This window comes from Euleptes europaea, chromosome 8, assembly GCF_029931775.1.
Source record: "Euleptes europaea isolate rEulEur1 chromosome 8, rEulEur1.hap1, whole genome shotgun sequence".
NCBI lineage: Eukaryota > Metazoa > Chordata > Lepidosauria > Squamata > Sphaerodactylidae > Euleptes > Euleptes europaea.
The window spans coordinates 15,221,158-15,243,598 of record NC_079319.1 but is presented as its reverse complement, the minus strand read 5'-3'; the positions used below and the strand labels follow the sequence as shown (position 1 = coordinate 15,243,598).

General features: G+C 42.2%; 1 protein-coding gene across 1 annotated transcript; it reads right to left on the bottom strand.

Moving 5' to 3' along the window:
* Positions 1 to 3,094: 3,094 nt before the first annotated feature.
* On the bottom strand, positions 3,095 to 22,260 carry MRPL13 (mitochondrial ribosomal protein L13). Its single transcript, XM_056854707.1, has 6 exons — positions 22,233 to 22,260; positions 19,791 to 19,914; positions 19,499 to 19,592; positions 15,984 to 16,044; positions 4,411 to 4,497; positions 3,095 to 3,220 (listed from the first exon to the last, which is right to left on the bottom strand). The coding sequence occupies exons 1-6, from the start codon at positions 22,257 to 22,259 to the stop codon at positions 3,095 to 3,097; spliced, it is 519 nt and encodes a 172-aa protein (XP_056710685.1). The 5' UTR covers position 22,260.
* Positions 22,261 to 22,441: the final 181 nt, after the last annotated feature.

Sequence of the window (22,441 nt, the reverse complement as noted above, 5' to 3'; positions counted from 1 at the left end):
ACCTTAACTTTCCTTACTTTTTAATCTTCCTTTCTTTTGAATGAACATGACCACCATTCCCTAAAGCACCTCAGGGCAAACAAGTGATGTCTGCCAGAAGGGGACAGTCGTTTCTATAGCACTAGGACATTTAAGCTAACTTCTAATCAATGACGCTTCCCTTTTAGAAACTGGTCGGGAGCTCACAGCCGGAAGAGGTTCTCACAAATCCTCAAGCACGCTTATACAGCTAAAATATAACAGCCACATGACAACTGCGGGCCACCTCAATGACTCCTCCTGTTCCAATTTTGGGAGACAGAAGGGGCAATTTAAAAAATAAAAATGAACAGACCTTATTATGAGACTACTAAAGGTGGTCCTCTAGCATTTCATGAGGACAAGAGTAGGGTATGCCAGTCATCAGAATTGCTTATAGTGAAGGGATTCACCAAAGGCATGTCAATCTCCTGCCGAAATGACACACACAAAAATGGGCTATGGGAAGGTTTGAAAATGTTCGTGCATTCCCGAGTAATACCACCCAGCACTCATACAGCTCATTTCAAACACTTGAGAGCAAGCATGGTATAGTGGTTAGGAGCGGCGGACTCTAATCTGGAGAACCGGGTTTGATTCCCCACTCCTCTGCATGAAGCCTGCTGGGCGACCTTGGACTAGTCACAGTTCTCTCTGCTCTCAGCCCCACCTACCTCACAAGGTGTCTGTTGTGGGGAGAGGAAGGGAAGGAGACTGTAAGCCGGTTTGATTCTCCTTAAAAGGTAGAGTAGGTCGGCATATAAAAGCCAACTCATCTTCTTCTTTCAATACATTCTTGCATCATCAGTGTAGGCTGTATTACTGCTCCCCCCCCACCCCGAGATAGCAGGCTGAAGTGGAGAGAACGGAAGCTTGCAGAAAGCCAGCTGGGGTGCTAAAGGCTCTGTGAGAACTGACCCAGAGTGTCCCAGTTCACAGGCAGCCATTTTGCTGCTAGTACCTAACTAGGCTGCTGCTCCCACTCTGGGATTAAAGAATTTAGTAGGGTACATTTTGCTCTTGGGAGGTTGGGGGCAAGCACACGTTCTCTCTCTGAAGAAGCAAAGCGAGTGGGCCGCTCCCACAGGAGTTGTCTTCTGATGCATGATTTGCCCTGGGGTGGGTTATTTGGTTCTTGCCCCTCCTCAGACAGATGAAGCTAAAGGGGCCTGTAATTTTCCACCTGAAATGGTGCCTAATATTTACAATTGAAGACAGACACCTTTAACGCGCTAACTAAATTATAAGCTCCACTGTTAAGTACGGTTTTTGCATGTAATACCGCATTGTATCTCTCAGCATTCAATCAGCCGGCTTCCTGTAACCTCCTTGTAATTGGAGTGATAATAGATGTCAATTTCACAGCCCAAAACGGCAAAGGTCTAAAATTAACAGGAGTTTTATTAAAATATCCACTGCCTTGTTTTTCAAAATGATGAAACAGTTTGGAACGGTAAGTATCAATCTGGCTGGAGAACAAGGATACCTCATGTTCAGTTTGGTCTCCAAATATTTCCCAAACTATTCTTTCTTCATTGATGATTCTTCCTGCCAGGGTATTTTGTGCTGTGATTGCTTCAACTTTCTTATATGAGGGGAGATCATGAGCTTCTGTGCCCCCCCCCCCATTTCTCAGTAGAAAGAAGAACAGCCCTTTTGATTTTCCCAGCCTCCTTTTGAGGTTTAAGCATGATTCTTAATGTATGTTAAAACAAAACACATTTTCAAGGCAAGTCTAACAGACTGCAACTGACAGCTACATATTGCTAATTTCTAGGGATGATTACAAAATCATAGCTGGACAGACTTCACAATTGAATCCTGTTCCTTCCCCATCAGATTTACTCTTTGGATTGAAGTCCCAATCCTCGGGGAGATCTGATGAGTAGTCCAATAAGCATTGGTAATGGGATGGGTTCCCTTATTCCTTGGCTCTTACCTACTTTACAAATTCTGAAATACCAAATCAAATAATGTAAATTAGACCATATTATCCAGCACTACCTACATTTATGCAAATCTGAGAGTATGTGTATGTATGTGTGTAGATAGAGAGAGAACTTTTTGAGAGCAAAAAAAGGGACTTATCACACTCCCACTCAGTAAACAGCCCTGTAAGGTACCATTTCATTATTTCTTTCTTGCAGATGGCTGTGTGTGTGTTGAAACAACTATATTTTGTCCAAGGCCATCCGGTGAGTTCTTGGCTACAGCAAAATCGGGGTTATCTTGGCCACTATGTTTTATCAAGGAGCCCCGTGGCGCAGAGTGGTAAGCTGCAGTACTGCAGTCCAAACTCTGCTCACGACCTGAGTTCAATCCCGATGGGAGTCGGTTTCAGGTAGCCGGCTCAAGGTTGACCCAGCCTTCCATCCTTCCGAGGTCGGTAAAATGAGTACCCAGCTTGCTGGGGGTAAAGGGAAGATGACTGGGGAAGGCACTGGCAAACCACCCCGTAAACATAGTCTGCCTAGAAAACGTCGGGATGTGACATCACCCCATGGGTCAGGAATGACCCGGTGCTCGCACTGGGGACCTTTACTTTTATATCAGCTGACTGAAACACAAAGTGCTTCAGGGAAAGAAAACATCTGGACTATCACAGAATTATTATTATCATCATTATTATTTTGTCTCATGATTACTCCATGATTAGCAGCCTGTTTCTTTCTTTTCTATCAAAGACATTCTGCTCGAAATCATACTACTGTGTTTGTTTTACTGCGATGCAACCACGTTTACCAATGACCGTTCTGAAAACTTCACCCCGGAGTGAAGAGAGGATATGATTTTGTTTTGTTCACTCATTATTTCTTGAACTAGCTTAAAGACCACATAGTTCTTTATTTACCCCAGATATGTAGAAGAAAAACACAAATAAGAAAAAAAGGATAGAAAAATAAATTGCTTAACATAATCCAAAACCTGAAGGAATGTAGCTCCACATTCAAAAGAGCCATCTGCCTCAAGGGCGTACTTGAAACATGTCTTATCTACTTAAAGGATAATGAATTCTTTAAAAGCTAATCTATCAGATAAGCAGTCATAAACACACTTTTCAAGGGCTATTAGACACTTACGGAGTCCAGAGCCTTGGGAAAGCATCAATTTCTTCTTGCGTGTATTCATCTAACCTCTTGGGCACTTTGCGGGGCTGCGGAAGCTGCTCTACCAAATTCTTACGCATTTCTTCAGGAATAACCTAAGAAGGATGACAAGACAAAATTCCAAAGGTCACCCTGAGCTCTTTATTCACATCATTTACTAAAAGGAAAAAGAAACTCCCAAAAACATTTATATTATATATAATTCTTATAACATTAATTTTGTTTCAATTCAGGCCACATTCAGATATCATTACACAGAGAGAGGTTTGTCCATGAGGCTTGAACACAGCTTGTTGCTGTGGTCACATACTCCCTTTGCGCCGCTTATTTTCATGCACAGTGACATGGAGTGCAATTGAAAACAGGAGGAAAGTGCAAATGAAAACTGTATCGGGAAACCTTCAGTCAAGATCCCAGTTTTCTGTGGCATCTGAATACAAGTCGCCTTGGCAAACTACCAGCTGTTTCCCCTCACAAACGGCCATTTTAAACCAGCATTAGACCATGGTTTAGGCAGGGCAAAACTCCAGTTTGCTGGCACCAACACGGCATGGCAAACTGGAACCTGACTAAAGGTTTCCCAAACCAAGGAGTTTTCAGTCACACTCCACACACAAGGGGAGGGCCCACTAAAGCACTCAGGAATAAAAACAAGCTGTGTTTGTGCCTGCTGTAGACAGACCTGTTTCTTGCCATGTCTAAATGCAGCTTTAGTCCTTGTCCATTTATTCTAAATAAAAAATTACAGACATAAGAGATCAACACCAAGAACAGCTATAAAGTCCACTTAAACCAAAAGTTGCTGGGCAAGGTTGCATGGCAGCTCCAGTTTGCTAATGAAATGTTTAGATCTGTAATGTTGTTATCTTATTCTAAGCCTTTAGGATGACAATAAAGCCTGAGGAAAGGAAGACAAGGGCAGCCATCTCTGCTTTTGTCATCTGTTGCTTAAACTAGGGCCCCCCCAAGAGCATATACTGGTGGTTCAGCCAAAATAGCAGTGGGATTTTATCAATTCACTCAGTCTTCTAAGGGAACTCATGTGGTGGCACTATGTATCTGTATTTCCACGTCACGGTGCTGGTTTGAGCCTTTAAAGCCCCAACAGGCCTGAGTCCTGCTAATCTGCGACACCATCCATCTTCTCTCATTTCTTCTTTCTCATGCCCTTTGGTCACTGAATGAACTTCCCTGCTGGAAGTCCTGCCCTTCAACCAGGTGGGACCACAGAGGGCATACTGACAGATCATCCACTGAACAAGATATGATCCAGCTTCTGACTTACATCATCTGCAAAGAGATGCAGTCTTTGCATCATGGTTCTTCTGTGGAGGTTTTTTGGCAGCATTCCGTAGGTAGCCAGTTTTACAATCTGCAAAAGAAATATATACATTACACCCACGATATTGCCTTTCCTAAAGTTTCAGAAATGTAGAGCCAATTGCACGAACTAAATATGAGAATTAACAAAGAGATAAATTGGGAGATGATTGTCAAAGCCATCATGACTCAAAGGAGCCTCCATCTACAGAGGCAGCAGACTTCTGAATAACAGTGGCTAGGAGGCTGCAGAAGGAAAGGGCCTTGGCCTCTATGCCCCTATTTGTTTGGCCTTCCAGGGCAACTGGTTGGGTGTTGTGTGAAGCAATATGCTAGACTAGGTGGACCAGTGGTCTGATCCAGCAGGCTTTACTTATGTTCTTATGTTCAAAGTGACTGCTATCTCAATTTAGAAGGGAAGTACAAACTATCAAATGCTGGTTCAAACACAAAAGCAAACTGTGGTTTATGTTAAAGCAGAAGTCATCAATTTTAGGTCTGATTTAAAGGATGTTGGGTGGACAGAAGAACTTGTCTATGCAGTATTGCATGTGGCCAGGGTCTCATTTAAACTGAGCTCTCTGTGTATGATTAGCATGCCAGAGATAGGCAGCCAGTGTATGCTAGCATGGCACATGTAGTGAGACTGCACAGTTGAATGCTGGGTGCATGCAGAAGTCGCATGGGCATGTTCTTCTTGCCCAACAGTGTCACATTATATCAAGCCACACTTTGAACATATCAGCAGAGGACAGGCAAGGGAGCACATAAACACAGCACCAAAACATAATTGTTATTTTATTTACTTAAAACATTACTTAGAAAATTTAAATGCTGCCTCTCCAGAGACTCGCTGGAGGTGAATAGCAAGGTAAGAAATACAATAAAGCAGAATCGTAACTAATATTCCTATAAAAAACCTTCAGGCTAGCAGCATGTCATGCTTCTCTCATTCTGCAAGCTATGAAAAACAGAATTGATCAGGAGGGCATTTTTATAAAGGTAATAGGGCTATAGTATAATGGAATGGTTCGGGGAAGGTGCTTTAACAGGCGTGTGGAGTATACCACTGTGATTAGTATGTAGCAAATAAACAAATATTTTGCTGTATTTTCCTGGTCTCACTGCATTGTTTTCTGTATTTAATACAATTATCTGCACTGTTTAACATATCACGTTTAATACTTCATACTTACTGAAGTTCTAGTCCTATTACACTGCTTATGAGATGTCTCATCCTACTGATTGCATTGACTTACACAGTGCAATATGTCTTGTATCTCAGTGAGAAAGGCAGACTATAAATCATGTAAATAAATAAAAATAAAACAATACTAAAATAGCTGGAACTCTTTGATTGAAAGCTTGGGTAAAAAGAAATGTTTGCCTAAAAGGTGGCAAAATAGGCACCAGGCAGGCCTCAAAGAGGAGGACATTCCAAAGGCAAGGAATCTCTACTGAAAAAAATCTTATTGCTGGTAGACACCTACCTCACCTCTGAATATATGGGCACAGAGGCCAGGGCTTGGGAGAAGGATCTTAACTTGTAGCCTGGACAGTACATAGAATCATAGAGTTGGAAGGGACCACCAAGATGCCCTCCCTCTCATGAACTGCCCAAGGCCATAGAATCAGCATTGCTGACAGATGATCATCTAGTCTCTGCTTAAAAACCTCCAGGGAAGGAGAGCTCATCACCTCCCGAGGAAGCCTGTTCCACTGAGGAACCGCTCTGTTGGAAAATTCTTCCTAACGTCTAGATGGAAACTCTTCTGATTTATTTTTAACCCACTGGTTCTGGTCCAACCTTCTGGGGCAACAGAAAACAACTTGGCACCATCCTCTATTTGACAGCCCTTCAAGTACTTGAAGATGTTTATCATATCCCCTCTCAGTCTTCTCCTCTTCAGGCTAAACGTACCCAGCTCCTTTAACCTTTCCTCATAGGACTTGGTCTCCAGACCCCTCACCATCTTTGTTGCCCTCCTTTGGTCACGTTCCAGCTTATCTACATCTTTCCTAAATTGTGGTGCCCAAAACTGAACACAATACTCCAGGTGAGGTCTAACCAGAGCAGAGCAAAGCGATACATGAACAGATCCACAGAACTGGGCATACTGTTGTGTGTCCCGTCTCCCCCACAACCTATCCCATGCCATTGGAGAGGCAGGGAAACACTCAGTATACCAGCACTGGAATGAAATATTATTTAATTAGGTGTTATGGAGAAGGAGGGACCCTAACATGGGGCTGCACAAGGCAAGCCTGTTTTTTCTTTAATGCATAGATCAGAGCCAGCGTGGTGTAGCGGTTAAGAGCAGAGGATGCTAATCTAGAAACCAGGTTCAATTCCCCCACTCCTCCACATGAAGCCTGCTGGATAATCTTGGGCCAGTCACAGTTCTTTCGCGACTTTCTCAGCCTACACAGAGGCAGACAATAATGGCAAACCACCTCCAAACATTCTCTTGCCTTGAAAACCCTACAGGGTCACCGTAAGTCAGCTGGCACTTGGCTGCACTTTCCATTACCAGTTCCGCCTTCACTGTAGGCATTTGCCCTGTGAAAATGACCTGACAGCTATTTGTTCCAGATGAACAGCCCCATTCATAAGGCTAGTAGGAATGAATAAGATCTATGGACCTACTTTAACTTGTGTGTAAGAGATACAGTTCAGGGCAGGTTTTTCTTGGGCTAAAGACCTCTCAGTGTGCCAATATATATTCTATACATAAAAACTAAAAAGCCATACAGACCTTAGCAAAAGAGAAATGTATTATATAAAATAAACAGCAGAAGCTAGTGCTCTTCACCGTTTAAAGCACTGGCAAACAGAGTGAACTCCATATAAAGCAGTCCTTTCAGACACAATTAGCAAGATCAGATAATTTTACATGATTTGATTCTGAGGCCACCCTTTCCTGGCCAAGCCAGGTTCAAAGCGGCTCACAACCTGTTAAAATGATGGTCAACATTATGAAGCTGGTCACTGGTTCCTTAGCTTAGGTTGCAGCACAGGAACGGTAGTTAAGGCAGAAAAATTTACAAGACACTCATATTTGATATTTTGGAAACTTACAAATTTTTGTTGGCTGCAAACACTTGCAGGCATTTAATTTCCTATCCACTAATTACAACAAGCAATAATCTAAAGTTACTAGTTCTGCAGTAAAAACTGATTGCGGAAAACTGTCAAATTAAATAAATGGAAAAGCTCTGATAAAGAGAGCTGGCTAAGAGAATAAGGTGCGACCTAGGAGGTTGCCAGTTCAGATCTGTCACTCGCTAGCTCATCTGAACTACAGGGATTACTTTATAGGGCTGCTGTAAGGATTACACTTATAATGTACATGAAATGCTCTGAACATTGAAACGCTATCCAAATCCTTAGAATTATCACCAAACAGAAAAGTATGGAAGAAAGAAGCACAACTAAATAGCAACAGACAATTCAACACAAGTCCATTCCATAGATGCACTGGACTTGAATGCAGATTTTGTAGGGCATTTTTTTTTACATTTTGTCTGTAGAAGAGAGTTCTTGCTTAATTAATTCCACAATGCAGGGTGGTGTGTTGATTCGCTATATAAAGATTTCAATGCACAGCTGAAAATTCTTCATAAGTGGAGTAGCTCTAGTAGTAACTCTATCCAACATTACCAAATCTTTTCAGAAAACAAAGTTAATTACTAGAACTGTCAACACACACAAGGTTTAGCTCCCTAGCATTTCTCATGAACATTTCTCACTTAACTACCCTTGAGATTCCTCATCCTCTTTTTAAGATAACTCTTTTTGTGCAGACCTCATTGAGACCATATTTTGTCTATTTTCTTTTAAAATTTTCTGCTTTTTGTAGACCTTGGAGTTTATTACAAGAACTGCTGTTACTTCACATCTGGAATTTCCTTTTTGCCAAAACAGTTTCAATGGCTTTTAGTCTAATATATGTTTAAAGGAGAAAACCTTCACATTTTTTCAACTGCTTCTTTCAGTGTGTGAAATCCTGGATGTTAGCCACAAAAGATGCCATGTTCTTTTTTCAACAAACAGCTTGTGATACAGTAATAAAAATGTGGGGAAGACAGAAACCAGAAGCCTAAAACCAAAGAGACTTTCATTTCCAAGCCTAAAATGCTCATATACTCATCTTCAAACATAAGCGATTATATTTTCTTTCTATTTCCATACTTATATGTGCAGGGTTGCTTTAGACAACCACAGGCACACCCTCGCCACCTGTAAACCAATCTCTCTTTCACTTGTCTCCCACCCACAAATAGAATGACAGTAATGCACCTTGGGAGGAATAAATATAATGATACTTCCGCTAATGCAGAATGCATCACATTAGCGGAAGGGTCTTGTGCTACAGAAATATGAAAGCGCCAACACAGTGAAACGGTTAGATCCAATATAAATAAATCTACAAAATATGTCAGTAAGTAATTCTGTGAAATATTTCAGAAACATTGATACGATGATGTGTTTTTGTCTTTCTTTGATACACAATACTAACTGGAGTCGTGAAGGATAAGACTCCGAGACAGCATAGCTGCCCCTAGGTGCAAATTACACAGGCTTGTTAGCAACAAACAGCCTGGCAATATTTGAAATCGTGCGTTGCTGAGGCACCAACTCTAAGCCCAATTTGCAGCACATTTCCCTAGCCCATCAACTCAGCAATGATGGAACCCTCAATAAAGTGGGTTCTAGTTCAAATCAAACCTCAACTCTCCCTAGAAGCTAAAATTACTAAACTCAGGCTATTGTACTTTGTTCACATTAGATGAAGAAGACGACTTGGTTTTTATATGCCGACTTTCTCTACCACTTAAGGAAGAATCAAACCGGCTTACAATCACCTTCCCTTCCCCTCCCCACAACAGACACCCTGTGAGGTAGGTGAGGCTGAGAGAGCTCTAAGAGAGCTGTGACTAGCCCACGGTAACCCAGCTGGCTTCATGTGTAGGAGTGGGGAAACCAGTCCAGTTCACCAGATTAGCCTCTGCCACTCATGTGTAGGAGTGGGGAATTGAACCCGGTTTGGATGAGACACTGTGGTGCTTGCTCTCTGCCATCTCATATGTGACTTCTGCCTCTAGTTCCTATACAGCACAGTTTGCCATGGCTTCCAAAACAGCATACTATGACTAATGCTAAACAAAAAATGAAGAGGGAGGAAGAGCACAAGCCCACAACTGATGGTTTGGAGGATCAACTTAATTGAGTACCTCTCTCAGCAGCTGACCCACCCATCAATAACCTCACATTCAAAACTGTGAGATAGTGCTTCACAATCCAGAGCTGAGCATAGAATTCCGAACAGATTTTATTTTAAGTGATGCATCTCAGCTGTTCACTTCCATTTCCTCAGGTTTTTTGGCTTGAGGATAGGAATTATCCATTGATGCACAATGGAGGCAAGGAAGTCCAACTCCCTGTAGTTGTAGCTATTCTGGTGGTCAAGTGGGAAATTCATTTTGACTCCATGGTTTACAAATGGCCTAACCCCTTCCTAAAATGCTATAAAAATCTCAACAGCCAAAAATGCAATCCACTAAAATATTAAACAGTTTCTGAGAAATTTGGACAAGCGCCATAGGAAGGAACTAATAAAACTGCCAGACAGACATCTCGAAAGAGACAAAATGTAAAGATATTACAGCAAAGACACCCACATGTTATATGCTAGGGCTGGAAAGTCGGAAATCTGGAAGCTCAAAGTTGTTAAACATTCCAAGAGGAATCTGGATGACTCATTATTTGAGAAGATATTGTTAGAACAAGATGAATTCAAGGGAAAAGATCTGATTCAAAAATTAAATTGCAGCCCTGTTTGATTCCAGGAGACAGAAAATGCTAGAAAAATTATAACAAAGTCATATTACAAAGATATGTTGTGATTTCATATAAAAAGACAAAAATCCAACCACTAAGCTCTATACAACATCACTATCATCACCAGTGAGATGATGGATTAAAATACTGCTCTTTTAAAAAGCCACCAAATGATCACAGCTGCAACAAATAAGGAGACCGGTTTACCATGAGCCTGGCTGCCAAATCACACATCCAGACCCAAAATGAGATGGATTGACTCTATAAAGGAAGCCACAGCCCTCAATTTGCAAGACCTGAGCAAGGCTGTTAACAATAGGACATTTTGGAGGACATTGGTCACCATGAGTCGGAAGTGACTTGACGGCACTTAACACACACACACCTAAAAGGCCAACTCCACAATAAATTCAGAATATGCATCTGAGAGGCCCAGCATCATTCATGCTTAGGAAGAGGCAAGTGGGATCACCCAGCAAGGGAAGCAAAGGAGAAAGCACAGGGGCTTAAAGCCCACCCATAATCTTACTTTGTGTAGAATGCTACGGAGGAAGTAACGGCCCCTTAATAGCAGCACACAGGAACATAGACTTCTCCATTAGAAATGTATCCATAAAATTAAAAAATTAATCAACCCAACAATTGCTTGTCTGTTTAAATGCATTTGCCATATTTACTCTCCTTCGATTCATTTCGTCATCGCTAGACGAAAGCTCCCTATTGATTCCCAAAGCCCTGAAAGCTCCACATTAATCAAAAGGACAAATTCCCACTGATTAGCTGTGTATGTTAGCTCTGGTACATACTGCTGAAGAGTATAGAAGAGCTAAGGATGAGTGGCGCTGGGAAGAATAAGGAAAGGGATGTGGGCTTAGGCAGAGAGCTCGCTCTAGGAGAGAATGCAGGAGCAGAGATTATTTGTATTTTCATCCAGGATTTAAAAAAAACCCTCTTCACTGTAAAGTCTATAATGAAGGATTTGTGTAAAGTTTCTACTTATATAAAGCTGGAACGGAAAGGGTGGGGAGAACTGAAGGAAGATTAGCCTCGCTTTCCACTTGTAAAAACTGTACTGTAAGCTAAATTAACTTGCACGCTAAGTTTGATAGACCTTAGTTCCAAAAGCCCCATTTCTGGACTTCTTCCACAAAACTATTCTATTTCTAGGGCACAGTTGCAGAGTGGAATTGCATAGCTGTGTTTTCCAAGTGGAGACTGCAATGCACAGAATGAAAACTTCTGCCTATGCTGCCTTTCTGCACAATGCATCTCCCAACACAGCAGCGAATGTCATTCACAGAAGAATGAGAAGTGAAATGTGCCAGTGTACTCACCAGGCAAATGAGGTATCAACTAGTCATCCACCCTCAGATTTCCATGCATAAAAGTTTTTAACACTTAACAAAATTCTCAATGCAAAGCTTTGTAGATAACATACCCAATTACAATCTTTATATCACTTCCTCCTAACTCAGATTTGAAAATGTAGGCTCCATTTTGCATTCTAAGCCAAACACCATTTTTAAAAGGTTGGCTACAGTTACAGAGCGCTTTCTGTCTCCTCCCTTCTGACCCTTTTTCTCAAGCCTCCATGGCTTTTACCCCCTTTCCTTTGCCCAGCTGATTTTATCCTTGCTTTCAATTGCTTGGTCTTGCCTTCTTTCTAGAGGCATAGAGTTGGAAAGGACCACCAGGGTCATCTAGTCCAACCCCCTGCACAATGAAGGAAATTCACAACTACCTCCCCCTACACCCCCAGTGACCCCCCTACTCCATGCCTAGAAGATGGCAACAAAAACCCCTCCAGGACCCATGGCCAATGTGGCCTGGAGGAAAATTGCTTCCTGACCCCAACCTGCTTTGCTTAATAAACATTTTGTGGGCTTGCCAGGCATATGAGATTGATCTGCAATGGTATGCTTAAATCCCACTCCTAAGACCAGTATTTAGGGAACAGGATTCCCCAACTGTTTCAAAACTGACCTTATCAAGCTTTAGGCTGCTGGTTGCGACAAAGTCTTTTGAACCATTATGTTAGCGGGGGGTAAGAGAATAGGAGGAATTGGTCTGCTAGCTGATAATGTCATAAATGAGAACCCGTGTGGTATAGCAGTTAAAGTGTTGGCCTAGGATCCGGGAGACCAAGGTTCACTCTTCCATGAAAGCTTCCTGGGTGACCTTAGGCATGGTCTCAGCCTAACTCACCTCACAGAGTGGTGAGGATAAAATGAAGGAGAGGAGAATGATGTAAACTGTTTTGGATCCCTATTGTGAAGAAAGGCAGGGTATAAATGGAAGCAAATAAAAACAAACAAACATACAAACAAACGCATTCTGCTTGCATACAAAGACTCCAGACAGCCATTTGAAAAAGAGCAGGGTATCTCACCTAAATGAAAGGAAACATGTATCTGATGAAGGAGTTCTGACTCTTAAAAGCTCAAGCCCCCAAAATCTTGTTGGGCTCTAAGGTGCTACTGGATTCACTTCTGTTTCTCAACCACGGCTCATCTTCTCTCCCCCCCCCCGCCCCCCCCCACTTCCAACAAGATCCCTGTTGCTGAGGGATCTTGTTCTCTCAATAATTCATAATAGATATTTTTAAAATATTGCCTTATACTTGTCCTCTAAACACCATACAGGTACACAATATAAACACGAAACATACATAAAACCATTCTACCTCTTGCAGATTCACTGCCCAAAACATTTTCACAGTTTATAATTTACTTTACACTGTTCATAGTAAAATTCTTCGAGTCTGGCCACCAGAACATAACCCAGAGTGAGTATTAACAAGGAAATAATTTGGTGTGTAATTCTAATGCATGTTAAGGTTATGCTGCCCTCCAGTGTTCAACTCTCAATATGGGCAGCTGAAGCACAAAATAAAACACAAAAACAATTTGCCACGTAGGGCAGCTTTCAATTTTCTTAGCACTAGCGCTGCGTTTGTTCCTGAGAAGCATCATTTGGAGTGTCATGATAAAGCTGTTACTGCATGACTTTAATCAGATAAGCAACAACAAAAATCACCAGTGCTGTATACTTGTCGTCACTCAACAACCAGCACAGAGGCCAAGGAACAACCCAGAGAAATGAAGTCAAGTGAATTGTGTGTGCGTGTGTAAAGTGCCATCAAGTCTCAGCCGACTTATGGCGACCCCTTTATGGGGTTTTCAAGGCAAGAGACTAACAGAGGTAGTTTGCCAGTGCCTTCCTCTGTATAGCAGCCCTGGACTTCTTTGGTGGTCTCCCATCCAAATACTAACCAGGGCTGAGCCTGCTTAGCTTCTGAGATTTGATGAGATCAGGCGAGCCTGGGCCATCCAGGTCAGGGCCAAGTGAATTACAACAAATATAATAAAGTCAATAGACCACTCATAAGGCTAATAGCAAGTGTTGCACTGTGTTATACATTACACAGTGAAATATGGTCAGACAGACCAATAACTATAACTAGTCCATTGAAGTAAATGGATTAATTCAGCTCTCAACTGAATTCACGCTTCAACGCTGCTACTCTAATCCATTTACTTCGATGGACAATTTATAGTTATTGGATCTGTCTGACCATATTTCACTGTGTAATGTATAACACAGTACAACACTTGTTATTAGCCTTACGAGTGGCCTATTGACTTTATTATATTTGTTGTAATTCGCTTGACTTCATTTCTCTGTGTTGTTCCTTGGCCTCTGTGCTGGTTGTTGAGTGACTTTAATCAGAAGCATACTTAACTCTGCTATTAGTAGTAGTAGCTCATGTAAAAAGCCACCAGTAAATCAGGCACTGGGGATCTTTATGAACAAAGTCTGTTCTAGCAATAGACACTGGACATGTTCATACTTTAGTGCAAGAGTGCCTCAACTCAAGACCAAAGCATCAGTCGGTCAGAACAGTTCTAAGGTACATTCAGCATACACACAGCTCCCGATGTCATGGTATAGTTGTCTGCCTAATCATCCAGGGAGCCAGCACAGTACAGTTTGGAAGAATCAGGCAAGAATATAAAAATCTTTTCTCCCCAAGTTCTTCATAAATAAGTTTTTGGGGAGGAGGACAGGGCTATTCTAGATGTGAGACCCAAGATACCTCCTCCTCTGAGCCCTCTGACATGGGGAACTCTAACTTTGTTCCAGGTTGCAGAGAAGGCAAAAAGAAGCTCAAGTCCCACTTGCTGCTTCTCTAAATCACAAATTGTGTGCTGTCGACTCACAACTGACTCATTGCAACCTCAAGACTATGCGGTTTTCAAGGAAAGAGATGAGCAGAGGCAGTTTCCCACTGCCTTCCTCTGAGGCCAACGCAAAACTAACTCATTCCATCCGTGAAGTTCTGAAGAAGGGCAGGGAAGGGTCAGTGGTGTCCACAACAATGGCTAAAACTTGAACTTCTGAGGAAGAGTCAGGCGGCAAATAAAGCACAGCCGGGACAGTTCCGAAATTGTTTTGCAGAAGACGGGAAAGAAGAAATTGTTTTGAAGGGTAGGAAAGCAGCTTGACAAAAATGAAGAAACTCTTCAAACACAGCATGGCACATAGCTCTGAGACAGGAGTGGGAGGAGATGGAGGGGTGCCAGTAGATGAGTTTTGGCAGAAGAGAGGTAGAGGAGGAAGTCATATTGATTTTGGGAAGTCAGAACGGATTTGATCCTGCCAGACCAATCTCGTTTCCTTCTTTGATGGAGTGATGGGCTTCTACTGGATTGTGGGAACCCACTGACTTTGTTTGCCTGGATTTCAGTAAAGCTTTTGACAGGGTTCCCCATGATGTTCTGATGGGTAAACTGGAAGACTGCAGACTGGACTCTAGGATAGTTAGGTGGATAGCGAACTGGTTTGACAACCAAACCCAAAGAGTATCTGTCAATGGTATTTCATCTGATTGGAGGGAGGTTCCAGTGGGGTGTCTCAGGGCTCAGTTCTGGGCCCAGTACTTTTCAATATTTTTTATAAATGATCTGGATGAGAGGGTGGAGGGACTACTCATTAATCTGCTGATGACACCAATTGGGAGGAGTAGTGAACACCCTGGAAGATAGAGATGGAATTCAACAAGATCTGAACACACTGGAAAAGTGTATTTGAAAGGCTGTCACTTAGAGGAGGGCAGGGAGCTGTTCCTCTTGGCAGAAGAGGATCAGACTTGCAATAATGGATTTAAATTACTGGTGGAAAGGTACTGGCTGGACATCAGGAAAAATGTTATTATACTAAGAGTGGTTTAGCAGTGGAATTGGTTGCCTAGGGAGGTGGTGAGTTCCCATCACTGGCAGCCTTCAAGCAGCAGCTGGACAAACGCTTGTCAGGGATGCTTTAGGCTGATCCTGCATTGAGCAGGGGGTTGGACTAGACGGTTTGTATGGCCCCTTCCAACTCTATGATCCTTGACTGAGAGGCAGTAGATTAAGGAAGAGGTTCTCATGCAGAGAAATTGGGAAGCATGAAAAGTAATCACATGGAAAGGCTCTGTGGTTTAGATGTGGGAGGCAAAGAATAGGAAGGAATCAAACATGGCTCCAAAGTTAAATAATTGCTCTTGAAATGGTGACAATGAGAATGATAACGAGTCCAGGCACTCTCTTTCAGTATCCTCAACTGGAAATGCTTACAGGAAAATTCAGATGAAAGTCTGGCAAGTCTATTTAGAGATACAGGATAAAGAGGAGGTGAGGGGAAGGATTAGCACTTACTGCTGTTGGATCCTTTGTATGAAGCTGAGCTGCTGTTACTTGTTTGAAGCCGCCGGGGTATCTACAATGCAAATGACGTAAATAAGCAAATTTTTTAAAGCCTGCCTCTTGGAAAATAAAACCTGCATATGACCTTAAGTTGGGCTTCTGTATGGATGAAGTGCTTCATAGGAAGGGTAGGACTGACAACAGCAGAATTTATGTTTAAAGACCAAGGACATACCAGGCACATGGCAGGACTGTATGGATATGTGGCCACGAAGGCCTTTGGCTGGGGAGGGCAGGGCAGAAATGTAATAAAATAAATGCGTGCCCCAACTCTCCTTCCCTACTCACAACTCCAACCCTCCTTCCCTCGACCTCTTCCTTGCTATTTCCTCTCTTTTCTTAGCTCCCAAATTTGTCCCACCCCAGCTTCATTTCCCTTGGCTTCGGCTTTCTTCACCCTTCCCTTAATACGCTGTCTGTTTTGCTGTGGCTGAGAAAAGGAAGATGGAAAAACTTAAGGAATGTGAAATGCATTAATCAATCTTTGCTTTTCTGATATACTAGTGATAGTTGCTAATGACTCACAATAAGCTACACATTTGAGGAGATATTAAGGAATCCACATCCCTCTAATACCATTATACATCTTGCCCTATGAACAGCAGAATCAAAGTTCAGGGTGTCATTTAAGAAAGCATGTAAAAAAAATGAGGGACCATAGACACAAGTGCTATGCAAAAATCAGGGTTGCTGCCTGACTGATACATAAAGAAGGAATTGTTCTCCTGACAACCACTATATTTTTAAATAGTCCCAGGATATGGATAGAAGGTGCATACTATATTATTCTTGCTGAAGCTAAGCACGTATGGGACTCGTCTGTGCCTGGATGGGTGATTTCCTAGGAAATACAGGGCACTTTCGCCCATGCTGAATAATGCACTTTCAATGCACTTTAATGCTTATTTGCAAGTGGATTTTGCTATTTCACACACTAAAATCCAGCTGCAAAGTGCATTGAAAGTACATTATTCGGCATGCGTGAAAGCGGTCACACTGTCTTGGATTTCATGATAGAAAGGTTGAACATAAATAATAACAGCAAATAAATAAACAGAAATAGATAACACTCTGCTTCCTAGGGCCAAACCCGGAAGAGTGGGATACCATGAATTTAGGAGAAGAAGGAATTCTACATCCTACAGGTGAAAGTCTGCTGGTAAGACTGTTAGAAACCTGGAGCCATCCCCACACCTGTCAGCTCAAGGTTTGCTATGGATGTGTTGGGACCACATTATGAACTGAGAAGAGCAATGCAATCACCCAGATATTTAGTAAATTTCCAGCAAATCCTATGCAGAGTTAATTCCATTCAGGGTTTAGAATGGAGTAAAATTAATTTGCAGTTTTCAGGTTTATCTACAATTAAGGCTGTGACACAGACTGTAGGAATGAATTGGGAAAGAAAAGGTGTGGTGGGTAAGATAAAGGAGACCTTTTCTAGCTGGTTCTTGTAGGTTATCCGGGCTGTGTGACCGTCGTCTTGGTATTTTCTTTCCTGACGTTTCGCCAGCAGCTGTGGCAGGCATCTTCAGAGGAGTAACACTGTCCCTCAGTGTTACTCCTCTGAAGATGCCTGCCACTGCTGCCGGCGAAACGTCAGGAAAGAAAATACCAAGACCACGGTCACACAGCCCGGATAACCTACAAGAACCAATGAACTCTGACCGTGAAAGCCTTCGACAATATTTTCTAGCTGCTTTAAAAAAAACCTTCTATATGTTTTTAATTACCTTCTTTACACTTCATGTTATATTTTATCCACCAAAGATAGGATGACAAGATAACGTTTACAGAACTTCTGTTTTTCAAGCCTACAATAATTTTTTTAGCCCAACCTCAAAGTCATGTTTGCTTGTTTGTTTTCTAAAAAAAGGACATAATTTCTCAATTTAGGGCCCAGTCAGTGGTGACCTCAAAGCATGATAGCAATACTTTAAGCACTGTGCAATTTTTAAAAACCAATAAGGAAAATTTCATGTGAGCATGCAATAAAAAAAAAACCTAGATAAGGAAACTATACAACTGTGTGAGACATGGAAGGCTATTGTCATGTAGAATTATGATGTCATACAGTATTGGTCATAGAATAGGATCGATTTCCACAGGGCAATACACCAACAGCAAAGGGATCATCTGGCAAAAAAACATGCTTTGCTTTGGGAGAGGAAGAATAAATGGGTAAACCTTAATATTTCTGACATTCATATAATCTTTCCATGCAGGTTTGTATTCCTTTTTTTAAAAAAAGGAAGTATGCAGCTTCCTTTTTTTTTACAATTTAGTCCTAAACAGAGATATACCTTTCTAAGCCCACAGACTTCAACGGACTTCGAAGGGTGTTAACTCTGCTTAGGATTGCACTGTATGTGACTTTGAAAAGAAATTCATGACAATGTAAGCTATTGGGCTGGGCATCAGACAGGTCCAAAACAACAAAAATACGGTCAAGTGAGCAATCGAATACTGGACAATATTTGTGAAACATTAACTGTTAGAACAACAAAAAAGATATTTGCATGGAGAACTGAAGCAAATAATACATAAAATACTTCCTATCGGTTTGATAATTCTGCTCATTATAAAAGCAGCTTGGCATTTTATATCAGGCGATGATGTGGAGCAGAAAATTTTCCAATGCTATATTTTTCTGTGGACATTTTCCGCCCCTCATATGAAAGTACAGTCTTTTTATCTATCAGAGTTGCTGTGTTGCAAATCATTTGGTGGAAAATTTCCTGGCCCACATATGTACGTATAGCCTGCTTATCTATAGTTGTCAGTATTACTGGGCTGCAAATCAATCATGTTAGATGGGCTATGTGTAGCATATGAAGCATGGACAAATCCCAGTGACGTTACTTAAATTCATAATTGAAATTATTTGTTTAAATTGGAATTGGAAAATTTTCTTATTCAAATTTCCCCCAAAACCCACATTGCTGAGAGCAGCTGGCAAGTAGAAACTTCACTACCTTGTTAGATTTGTCCCCAACAGCTCACTCTCATCCTTGTTTATAAATAAATAATAAAGGAAATCACAGGGGCACTCTTGGCTTCCAGAAATATTTGACTACAGTCAAATACCAGGCAATCAATTGACAATAGATGGCCATTTGTTTGATAGGCATGCTAAACTTAAGTGTGCTGTTTACAGTGTTAAAAGTATGGTGTAGTGGTTAAGAGCGGTGGACTCTAATCTGGAGAACTGGGTTTGATTCCCCACTCCACCACATGAAGCCAGCTGGATTACCTTGGGCTAATCACAGTTCTCTTACAGCTCTCTCAGCCTCACCTACCTCACAAGGTGTCTGTTGTGGGGAGAGGAAGGGAAGGTGATTTTAAGCCAGTTTGATTCTTCTTTAAAAGGTAGAGAAAATCAGCATATAAAAACCAACTTTTCTCGTTCTTTGGCAAAAATATCGATTTATTAAATATCTATATTCTTAAAACTGTTAAATGCTTACCCAGTATGTGATGAGTACACCTTCTGTTCCCATTTATTGCCAGAAAAAGCAATATGCCTTGTATTTATTATGACAACATGATCTCCAACGTCACCTAATTTAAAAAAAGGGTTCTTGGTCAATAAGATCACCTGTAACCTAAGAACTCTATATAGAACATTGCTAATGGTTCTCAGCATGAAATTGTTTATGCAAAATACAGCATCACAAACTAAGTATTGAGCTGCAGTGGCACAAGGGCCCTACAGCCCAGCTGGAGAGCACATGTTTTGAATAGAGAAGATCCACTTACTTAGAGCGTGGTACACAGGCTTATGTTTCCCTTGAAGTCTGAGCATGGCCATTTCTGCAATTTTTCCTGGTGGCTGCATCTTTGCATCCAAAAGATACCAAGCTCGAGCAAATGTGGCCCATTGCTGAAGAGAAAGAGTGGGAGTATAATTAATGCACTGAAATTGATATACTTTAACCAAATGGCCTATCCCCATCATATCTCACCTGATGCTTTGAAAATTATGAATTGTAATTACCAATTAAAGGCTTTAAAAAATAACCTTGCTCACAAAATCTAAAACACAAGCTATATAACAGAGCTGCTGCATTAAAGCACAATATAGGGACCTATGCAACATCTTAATCACCGTAGATCTACGGTCATTAAGATGTTGCACAGGTCCCTATATTACTTTACTGCTAATGCAGCTACCTATATGGAATTAAAGTGTTTAGGAGACTCTTGTTATTTTGACTGCAACAGAAGAACATCTAGGATTTGTACATCTGCTCAGTCGATTCACACCTGGAAAAAGAACCCTACATTTACTCTTCTGGAACGAAAGGCTATGAGGGGAGGGGAGAAAAATAAGTATTGCATTTTATAGAGCATAAATGCACAAGAACACACAGTGTTTACTATCTGTCCACAGAAAATTCACAACAGCAGGTTTTGCCCAGAAAAATCTACTCCAAGGGTTACACATCCATATGCATATACATGACATTAGGGCTCATTGACCACCACTGGGTTCCTTACATGCATAAGTGTGGGCTGAAAAGCCTGAGGAGTCTTTCATCGGTTTAAATTACACTCTGGCCATTTATGCATGGGAGGTTTTGCCTTGGATTTGCCGCTCTCTAGATGCACATTTCCCCCATCCAGATTCTCAAAACTGTACACAGGGGTTTATTTTTAAATTTTGAGAATTCATATGGGAAAAACGTGCATCTAGAGAGCGGCAAATTCAAGGCAAAACCTCCCATCCATAAATGGCCCAAGGTCACTTGTAGGCCATTTATGCATGGGAGATTTTGCCATGGATTTGCCGCTCTCTAGATGCACATTTTCTCCATCCGAATTCTCAAAACTCAGTATGGGGGCTTACTGTTGAATTTAGAGAATCTGGGTGGGAAAAATGTGCACCTACAGAGCGGCAAATCCAAGGCAAAACCTCCCATGCATAAATGGTCTCTGTGCACGTGTTAACTTCTCCACAATTTGTTCTTAAACAAACCAACAAGCAAACCAAGATTTGCCCTTCCATTCTTTGCAGAGGATCCAGAGGATGGGGAAATCCAGGTGAGCCTGCAGCAGCTCCTTGAGCTCCTTGGAAGAATAAACAGATTAAAATGCAACAGATAATGTTGAGTCCTGGCACAGAAAACAGATACCAATGTTGATACTTGGATGGGGGGCCGGGAGGAGCCCCCCACAAAAAGACGAAAGCCCTGTTTACTTGCAAGCGTGGCCATTTATGCACGGGCGGTTTTGCCTTGGATTTGCTCCTCTCTAGATGCCCATTTTCCCCATCCAAATACTCAAAACTCAACAATAAGCACCTATGCAGAGTTCTGAGAATTCAGAGGGGGGGGGGGAAGGTGCATCTAGAGAGCAGCAGATCTAAGGCAAAACCTCCCATGCACAAGTGGTAAGGTTGCCAGGTCCCTCTTCGCCACTGGCTGGAGATTTTTTGGGGTGGGGCCTGAAGAGAGCGGGGTTTGGGGCAGGACTTTTTTTTTTAATAACAATTTTTTTGTTTTTTTTTATATTACAGTAGTTTCCAGCATTCATTAAGATAATTACATGATATCAACAATATTTCTCTATTCCATATAACTAATTAATTCATATATTGACGCTGACATCCCCTCTCTTTTTGATAACTTTATCATCACCTTTGCATTTAATTCCTAATTCAATGCAACGCTTCATAGATAGACTGGATCACAAGTCATAAAATCTAAAACATGAATCTTAATAATATTTCCACCTTAATCAAATGAATTAGGACAGGTCATAACCTTCAACACTTCCCAATTTAAATTCGTTTTGACAACATATCGCCCAGGCCTCCCCTTCTCCCACACCTTCTGTATTCTCCTTCTGATTTACTAATGGGGGGCGGGACTTCAACGCCACGGCGGCCAACGGCCAAAACGGCCGTTTTTTCTCCGGGGGGGGGGGCTGGTCTCCATCAGCTGGAGACCCGTGGTAATAGTAGGAGAGCTCCCGCGAGGACCTGGAGGTTGGCAACCCTCATAAGCGGCGACGGTTGCGGTTCTGAGGATTTAAACGCGGGAAGCGTGCCTCGAGAGCAGCCGATCCGAGGCGAAACCTCCCGCGCATAAGCGGCCCCACTGGAGCCGCAGGGCCTACTCGCGAGTAAGCGCCACAGGATGGGGATGGGGGAGCCACTTGTGAGGCGAATCCCTGAGGGAGGGGAGAGGCGCCCTTTACCTGCGCGGCTTTGCTGTAGCTCGACATGGCCGCCCGCCCCGCCGAAAGCGCAAGGCCGCGCCGCTGAGGGGAAGCGCCTCCCTGCGGGCCTCGAGGCGGAAGGGGAAGGGCGGCCTCCGCCCCAGCGCCGGTCTGGGCCGGCCTCGGGAAGCGGAAGGGACGCCTTCAGCCCGGAGGAGGAGCCTGGCGCCGCGGCGCGGGGATTTCGA

Coding starts and splice junctions, on each gene's coding strand:
- MRPL13 (XM_056854707.1), bottom strand. CDS start 22,259: ATGTCGAGCTACAGCAAAGCCGCGCAG. Junction 19,915..22,232: donor GCTACAGCAAAGCCGCGCAG/GTAAAGGGCGCC, acceptor CTTTCTCTTCAG/CAATGGGCCACATTTGCTCG. Junction 4,498..15,983: donor ATACAAAGGATCCAACAGCA/GTAAGTGCTAAT, acceptor TTTCTTTTGCAG/ATTGTAAAACTGGCTACCTA.